We start from the raw sequence: 9,156 nt of genomic DNA, 5'->3' as shown, positions 1-9,156 counted from the left end.
ATCAGTAGAACTCTAATAACACCTTCAGAAATAGGAGCGACTTGCATGTTAAGTTCGCGCCTGCATGCTATCAGTCAGTACATAACGGGCTTGCGTTACTGTTTTTACGCCAGGGCTGCATATCTCACAGAGGAGTTTATTTTGTGATAAAATGATTAATATGACGTCAGGGGATATCTTCACATAGGTTCTGTAATAAAGTTCTTCATTAGCGTAGAGCCATGTGTTATAGTTAAGGAAGCGCTAGTTGTAGGGTGCAAAAACTCCTACTTTATTCCCCGGCCGCCTTTACTTTTGTCTTCATTGTCGCACGCTCAGCCTTCCTTGCACTCTCATACGCCTTCGACTGTCTTCCCTGCACTTTCCTCAGCTTTACACCCTCTCTCTCTCAGCAAGCTATATTGCCATATTTTTTTGGTGTACGGCCACGTCTAAAATGTCGTGCTCCGCGCATGGCGCAAATATCTCCCGAGAAGGAAGAATATTTTAACAAACATTATAATATGTAAAATGAAGAGGGGTTATCCTAAGCATAGATTTATGTGATTAAATTATTATCAGTAGACCTTCATTTTCGAGAATAGGAAGCAGACTTGCATGTAAGGTCCCGCAATGCAGCTATACATCATAATATAACTGGGCTGCGTTCTGTTTTAACGCATGTGCAAATCGTACCAGAGGAGTTACTATTTGTGATGAAAATGCATTTAATAATTGGATTCAGGGGATTCTGCACGTAGGTTTCTGTAATGAATTCTTATCGTGACTGTGTTTGATAAGTTAGGAGAGAGGCCTACCTGATAGGTTAGGGTGCAAAACTCTTACTTTATCCCGCCGCCCTTCCTCTTGTCTCCATTGATCGCACGCTCAGCCTTCCTTCTCTTTCCATACGCCCTCGACTGTTTTCCTGCCGCGTTTCCTCAGTTTCCCCAGAAGCTATGATTTACATTCCTTTTCTCTTTGGCCGTAACTGACATGTCTGAAATGTTGCTTCGCGCAATGGCGAATATGTCTCCGAAAAAGAATATTTTTTGCAAACATTATAAATTTTAAAATAAAGAGGTTATTCCTAGCATAGATTTATGTAATAAATTTTATCAGCTTAGACCTCATATTCAAAATAGAAAGCAGACCTTGTCATGTAGGTTCCCGTGCATTAATACAGTCAGTATATAACCTCGGCTTGCGTTACTGTTTAAGGATGCGCAATTATCTCACAGAGGAGTGTATTTTGGTGATCAAAATTGCATTTAATCATTCGGTCAGGGGATATATCTGCACAGGTAGGTTTCTGTAATAAATTCTTATCAGCTTAGCCTTGTGCTTATAGTTAGGAGAGCGCCTCTAGCCTGTAGGGTGGCAAACTTTTACTTTATTCACGCGCCCTTCCCATTTGTCTCCATATCGTCGCACGCTCAGCCTCCTTCTCTTCATCGGCCCCTCGACCTGTCTTCCCTGCCAGCTTTCCTCGTTACCACCCTCTCTCCCTCAGCAAGCTATATATTGCCATTACTTTTCTTTTTGGCCGTGAATGCAGTCTAAAATGTGTGCTCGCGCATGCGCAATACTCCGAGTAAGAAAAATGATTTTCAAAACATTATTAAATTTAAAATGAGAGTGTTATCCTAGCATAGATTTATGTGATAAAATTTTCATCGGTAGACACTCATTTCAGACAATTAGAAGCAGACCTTGCATGTAAGGTTCCGCTGCATATATTACCAGTCAGTATATACTGGCTGCGTTACTGTTTACCATGGCATATCACGAGGAGTTTATATTTTGTGTATTGAAATTTATTTAATAGCTAAGAGGATATCTCAACATAGGTTTCTGTAATAAATTCTTATCAGTAGACCTGTGCTTATGTTTAGGAGAGCGACCATAGCTGTAGGGCGCAAAACTTTCACTTTATTCGCCGCTTCCTTTTTGTCTTACCAATTTGTTGCACGCTCAGCCTCCTTTCTTCCACACCACTCGACTGTCTTTCTGCACCTTTCTCAGTTTACACCCCGTCTCTCCCCAGAAGCTTATATTAGCCGATTACTTTTTCTTTTGGCCGTTACTGCACGTCTAAAATGGTGATCGCGCTATGACACAATATCTCCCAAGAAGAAAAATATTTTGCAAACATTAATGAATATAAAATGAAAGAGGGTCTATCCTAGCATTAGATTTGATGTATTACATTTTACGGATAGACGTATTTAGCAAATAGAGCAGACTTGCATGTAAGGGTTCCCGCTGCAGTATACAGTCGTATATAACCTGCTGCGTTACTGTTCTTAAGCATGCGCAATATCTCACCAGAAAGAAGTTATATTTTGTGATGAAATGCCAATTTAATATTGGTCAGGGGGATATCTGGCATACAGGGTTTTGTAATAATTTTTATGCAGTAGACCTGCCCCTTGGGCACGAATACAGACATGGGTTTATAGTTAGGAGGACGCCTAAGCTGTAGGGTGCAAAACTCCTACTTTATTCCGCCCGCCTTCCTTTTGGTCCTTCATTGGATCGCAACGCTCAGCCCTTCCCATCCATCGCCTTCGACTGTCTTCCATGGCCTACATTTCCTCAGTTCACCCTCTCTCCCTCAAGACAAGCTAATATTGCCATACTTTTCTTTTGGCCGTAACTGCAAGTCTAAAATGGGTGCTCAGCGACATGCGAATATCTCACCGAGAATGAAATATTTTGCAAACAATTATGATTTAAAATAAAGAGGGTTATCCGTAGCATAGAATTTATTTGATAAATGTTTATCAGTAGACCTCATTTCAGAAATAGGAAGCAGACTTTGATGTAAGGTTCCCGCTGCATATACGTCAGTTATTAACCTGGCCTGGCGTTACTGTTTAACGCTATGTGCAATCTCACCAGAGGAGTTTTATTTTTGGTATGAAAATGCACTTTAATATGGTCAGGGGATATCTTCACATAGCGTTTCTGTAATTTAAATTTTATTCAGTAGACTTGTCGTTTTATTAGGAGAGCGCCTAGCCATGTGGGGGTGCAAAACTCCTATCTTTTTCCCGCCCGACCCTCTTTTTGTCATTCATTGTCGCCGCTCAGCCTCCTTCACCTTGCCATCGCCCTTCGACTGTTTCCTGCACCTTTCCTCGTTACCACCCTCTCTGCTCTCAGCAAGCCTTACTTTGCCTTTTTTTTTTGCGTCGTACGGCACGTCGAAAATGGTTTGTCGCGCATGCGCAATATCATCCCGAGAAGAAGAATATTTCTAAACATTATAATTTAAAATGAAAAGAGGGGTTATCATAGCATATAGATTTATGTGATAACAATTTATCAGTAGACCTCAGGTTCGAGAAATAGGAAGCAGACCTTGCATGTAAGGTTTTCCCGCTGAATATACCAGTGCAGTATATAACCTGGCTGCGGTTACTGATTTACGCATGTGCAATATCTTACCAGAGGGTTATATTTGCTGATGAAAATGATTTGATATTTGGTCAGGGATATCTGCACATAGGTTGTCTGTAATAAAATTCTTATCAGTAGATCGCTTCTTTTAGTTGAGGAGAGCGCCTGCAGCGTGGGTGCAAACTCCTACTTTTATTCCCGCCCGCCCTTTCTCTTTTGTCTCCATTGTCGCACGCTCTGTCTCCTTTCTCTTCCATCGCCCTTGACTGGTACTTCCTGCCACCTTTCCTCTCCAGTTTCCCCAGAGCTATTTTAGCATACTTTTCTTTGGCGTACGGATGTCTGAAATGGTGCTCGCGCATGCAATATCTCCGAGAAGAAGATTATTTTGCACAACATTATAATTTAAAATAAGAGGGGTTTATCCTGACATAGATTTATGTGATAAAATTTTATCAGTAGACCTCATTTCAAAATAGGAAGCGAGACCTATGCATGTCAGGTTCGCGCTGCACTTATACCAGTCGAGTATATAACTGGACTGCGTTTACGTGTTCTAGCCATGCGGCAATACTACTACGACCAGGGAGTCATATATATTTGTGATGAAAAATTTATTTAATAGGCTCAGAGGATATCTCAACAATAGGTTTCTGTTAATAATTCTTATCAGATCAGTACTGGCTTGGTTTATGTTAGGAGAGGCCCTAAGCTATGGTAAGAGTGCAAAAACCCTACTTTATTTCGCTGCCCTTTCTTTTTGTCTCCGATTGTCGCACGCTCTAGTCTCGTTCTACGTGCTCTCCTATGTTCCGGCCTATATAAATCTGATTATTAATATGTATCAAATTCTGCATCTAAATAGGTTACATTCATGATATAATTAGTATAAACATTTCGGCTGGCACAAAGACAAAATTATTTACATTTTAGAGAAGGTTAGAGATACTATTTTTGGAATGAATTAACCATTAAATAAATCAATTATAATGTTAATATTAGTGCACAATTACGTTCACCCGCTAGTAATAAAGTGGCAAGCAAATGAAAATTAAGTGATATGGGGCTCAACATACTACTTGATACTACACTAGTAACAACGGACTTGGCCCGTGTAATTTCTGCTTCTGTCATACGGTAGCAGCATGTCCAGGCATATAATGCACTGTAATGCCGGTTTCTACGCGAGGGTGGCAGATCGTCTAGTATGTTAATCATTGGTAATTGCCTGCTTCTGCAACGGAGGTAGCAGCATCGTAATCCAGTCATGTAATCGATCGCGGTACTGCGCGCGCCGCGGACTTTTTAACATGGAGTTGTCATCATCTGGGTGCATTGTTCGTGTTTGACAGAGGAGATCTTGAACGTCATTTACAGGAAATTATCAACAATACTAGCGGACAAGAGAGTAGAGAAAAATGGAGACTTTGGTAGCTAATACAATTTCGTGTTTATTTACCTATTCGTTAAAGCATAAGTTCGATTGGAGTGCCTGTGAGATTCTGAGCGTCGATCGGCAACAAGCTCATTCTATGTCAGTGACAAGTTATACCATCACGACATAGATCACAATCGACATCGGTTACCTCTCGAAATTGGTCATTGTAATGTAACTTTATTTTCAGTTATAATTGATTTGCATTGCATCATTTGGATGAGAAGAGGGGGTACGGTCGGGACAGAGGGAAGAATATGGTCTGAGGCGTCGTCTAGCGACCAGGTTAGTTTGAGAACTGTTTGTAGCTATATTAATTTTCGAGGGTTTCCTTCTTTCATGCTTCCGCCACGGGGATGGTAGGTCAGCTTTGACATACAATGTCAACGTCACTGTATCCGAACAGTGTCGATGAGTACGAAACGAAAATGTAAGACGCGAGGTCATATTATAAGCTACAAGAGGACTGATCATGATATTATGGACAAGGTTATTTCTGGCGTGCCACCAACTGTGCGTGTTATGAAATTTTATAATAGCCTTGTGACTTTGAAGACTATATACTCAGTAATACTTAATACTGTTAGGGGCCTCCTACTCATTACATATAGATTAGCATAAAGGACATTTAATTTCGCCATGCATCCGTCAAAACAAATATAGAATATTGTTTCTGAACGGATGCATGCGAAATTAAATATGGCTTATATCATTGAACAGGGAAAATAAGCTATAAAAACGAAGCATGAGCTAAGTGTAATTCTTATGTCATCGATAGATCGAATACATATATACATGAATGTTCTGCTGATTCCGCTATCGGGACATTCTCGACCAAGGATAAGAGAACATCGTCCAAATTAAAACCCAGGTTGCTAACCTAACGCCTACTAATTTACCCTAAATATCTAACCCTAACCCTACCCTAACCCCTAACCCTAACCTATTCTATTGATATAATATTATATTTATATTGATGTAAATGATATTGATTTTATTGGGACCCATGTTCTCTATCCTTGAACCGAATTCTCTCCCTTCGTCTTTATTAAATTGCAAATTTGCGGCTTTTTCCACCGCGATCCGCAGTGTTCATCTGTTGATTTGATCAACTTGTCTCTCCATCTTCATTATAGTCCCTTGGACTTTTGAAGACTATTATTTATGAGGTTAGTTATCAGGTGAATGAACTTAATTGGCTCTAACCGTGTATCTCTTTGCTCCACAACTAGTTCACTCCTGTTGTGGAACGAAGGTCTATATGTGAGTAGAACCAGAAGAGATATGTTTGCTTGCCACCATTATATAGTACTAGTAGCTACGCAATTATATCAATTTTCTAGTGTACATCACTAATAGATTATAGATCATAGATTGCATTGAAGAATGGTAGCAATACAAGTGCCTACACTGAAAGAGACAATGCAAATATAGCTATTAACCATTAAAATTATATCGTAAAACAAAACGTTCCATATAAATCTTATGATACAATCCACATGATTGGCGCTACATTACGATGAGCACATATCTGTACATATATAAATAAGTGCATGCGCGCTAGTGTGTGCGTGTCTCTGCGTAGTAGGGTAGTCAGGGGCGTAAATCCGTACTGAGGAGTGGGGGGGGGATGATCGGCGATAGCCGGGGGCGAAATTAACCTTGGCTGCCGCAAGCAGGCCCGCGTGCCGTAGGCATGCCAGTGCTAGGGGGGTCTGGGGACATGCCCCCCCAGAAAATTTTGAAATATTTAAGCCATTTTCCTGCAATCTGAGGCATACTGTGGGCCATATTCTCATGTCTGATGACACTATCTCAATCCTAAACTCAATCCTACAAGTTAGGATTCAAAACACTTTTCATGACTTTTCAGAGAGCGTACACAGTTATAGGTTACTATAGTAATAATACATGTATTAAAACACAGGTAAGAATTGCAATTTCTCACAATTTCACGTGTTTTTGAATGTTTGCAACCATACGTTTTGGCTATTCTTTTTTTTCTCTTTTTTTTGAATCTCAGTGGGGATATTTGTACAGGCCATCTCCCCCTCCTTCAAGAGCGGGGGGGATGCATCCACCCATTCCCCCCCCCCCTTTCGGGATTTACGCCCATGAGGGTAGTACTTCAATTTCTAGCTCCACCGGTGCGAAGGGGCCACCCCGGTAGAGCTACCCAAAATTTCAATTCGCCGTCTTTTTTTCCAACATGGCCGCCTCCACCTCGCAGGGCGAGAAGATGGAGACGAGGAGTTTGCGCGCGAAGTCTACAACGTGCTCAGCAAGTGCAGCCAGTGTCCGAGTCGTCTGGCCGTCTCCACGATGCTGCCCAGCCACCAGGCGCACATGTCCGACCCCGGGCTGACCTTGAGCAGACAGAAGCTTGCGGAGAGGGCGGCGGCGCGGGCTGCCGGCACGTCGAGGAGGAAGCCGTCGGAAGCTGGGAGGTACGTCGCGGCGGTTCTTCGAGGTTACTTAAAAGTCAACTCGCTGAACTTTAGTTTTACGTTAACTTTGAACTTGCTGAACTTAAGTTTAACATTAACTTTTGACTTTTAACTTACTGAATCTATAGGTTATCTGTTAACTTCGAACTTTCTGAGCCTATGTTTAAAGTATACTTTTAACTTTTTTTTAGTAAAACTGGGATAAATTTTTTTAAAACTGAATGTAGGTTAGCATTGTGCGTGGAATTGCAATATGCAGATCATCAGGTGACGAGCTTTGATTTTGTTAATGATTTACGTCTTTTTATTCTTTGCTGGATGCATGATTATCGTTTTTTTTCTGCCAGAGAGTTTTCATTCTTCCACCGCGTGTTCGATTGCAGGTTCGAACCGACGGGGTACGGGTCCATGATTCGCGCGACAAAGTCGCACGTCATCGATGTCGTTGACAATGTTGCCGATGACGACGATGACGATGACGAACTCGCCCACTGGAAGAAGATGATGACCGTCAGAGGCATGGTGGCGCCACTGTCCATCAAGAGACGATTCAGGTGTGTGTGTGCGTGCGTGTGTGCGTGCGTGCGTACGTGCGTGCGTGCGTGTGTGTGCATGTGTGAGTGCGTGAGTGTGTGTGACTACATTCTCACCCACTTCGCTTCAAATTACTGTGGATTGTTGATGTCAAATTATATTATTTGCTAGTATATATTAATCGAGTAAGACCACAAATTTACGCTTTCAGTTCAAGATATGCCAATGTATTTTCATACCGTCAGGATTCTCGTAATAAAGATAAATAGGCTTGAATTATTGCTTAAGATAATTCTTAATTAATTAATACTACCCGAATCTGAATGATTACGGTATAACTCACCAGATTCGCTACTATTTAACACATATAAACACAATATATCACACTCATTTCTACATATAAATTTCATGTTATTTAATTATCATCGTACTCCCGGTGTCAATGATTGATGTTTCACTGGCAGTCGTCTCGTTTCAAGGTCACGGCTCATGCTGGCTTCGGTGCACAAGCTGAAGGGGTTCGCAGGATGGAAGCATCGACGAGGAATGGGATGGAAGCGTCTGAAAGCTTCCATGATGGAACACTTCGTAAATCTCGCAGTTTGGAGAAGTCACTTTAAGACTATAGAAGGTATCAGAAATTTCGTGGGGAATTGTATCGGGAATACATTAACATATGTTAATCGGGTTTGTATTAATTAGGTTGCAGGAGTACAATAACATCAATCATGATGTTATTGTATTATGTAATGTCAGTTAACAACCAAGTGTTTCATTAAAGCCTATGCGAACCCATATTTTTCTGAAAAATATACTGAACAGTAACATTTTACCATCTAATCACTAATCTGGAGGCCTTTCAACAAACACAAAAGTGTTTAATGAAAACATTTATAGTATTTAATCATTCGTTTGTACCTTTATTGTATTATCAGTTAATAAAATAACAGAAGGATACTACCGCGTTTTATCATCATTGTCACATCGTTATCATGGCGTCGTCACCTCGTGTTTTCTCGGGCAGGCCATTTCGGCACGGGCGTGCTATCCTACTTCATCTTTTTAAATCGTCATCGTCACATCGTTAGGCCGACGTCTTCGTCACATTGTCGTCACGTCGTCGTCACCTCATGTTTTCTCGGGCAGGCCATTTCGGCACGGGCGTGCTATCCTACTTCATCTTTTTAAATCGTCATCGTCACATCGTTATAACGTCGTCTTCGTCACATTGTCGTCACGTCGTCGTCACCTCATGTTTTCTCGGGCAGGGCGTTTCGGCCCGGGCGTGTTATCCTACTTCATTGTTTTAAATCATCATCGTCACATCGTTATAACGTCGTCTTCGTCACATTGTCG

General features: G+C 41.3%; 1 protein-coding gene across 1 annotated transcript in view; it reads left to right on the top strand.

Annotated features, from left to right (window-relative positions):
• LOC106816846 (transmembrane channel-like protein 7) overlaps positions 1-9,156 on the top strand; it is a 16,712-nt gene that overhangs the window by 3,915 nt on the left and 3,641 nt on the right. Inside the window, exons 2-5 of the mRNA XM_014821485.1 lie at positions 7,050-7,266; positions 7,650-7,820; positions 8,280-8,431; positions 8,825-8,888. Coding sequence (XP_014676971.1) covers positions 7,050-7,266; positions 7,650-7,820; positions 8,280-8,431; positions 8,825-8,888 — 604 coding nt within the window. The remainder of the gene's footprint in view (positions 1-7,049; positions 7,267-7,649; positions 7,821-8,279; positions 8,432-8,824; positions 8,889-9,156) is intronic.

Source organism: Priapulus caudatus, unplaced genomic scaffold, assembly GCF_000485595.1.
Source record: "Priapulus caudatus unplaced genomic scaffold, Priapulus_caudatus-5.0.1 Scaffold1505, whole genome shotgun sequence".
NCBI lineage: Eukaryota > Metazoa > Priapulida > Priapulimorpha > Priapulimorphida > Priapulidae > Priapulus > Priapulus caudatus.
This window is presented reverse-complemented; position numbering and strand designations above follow the sequence as displayed.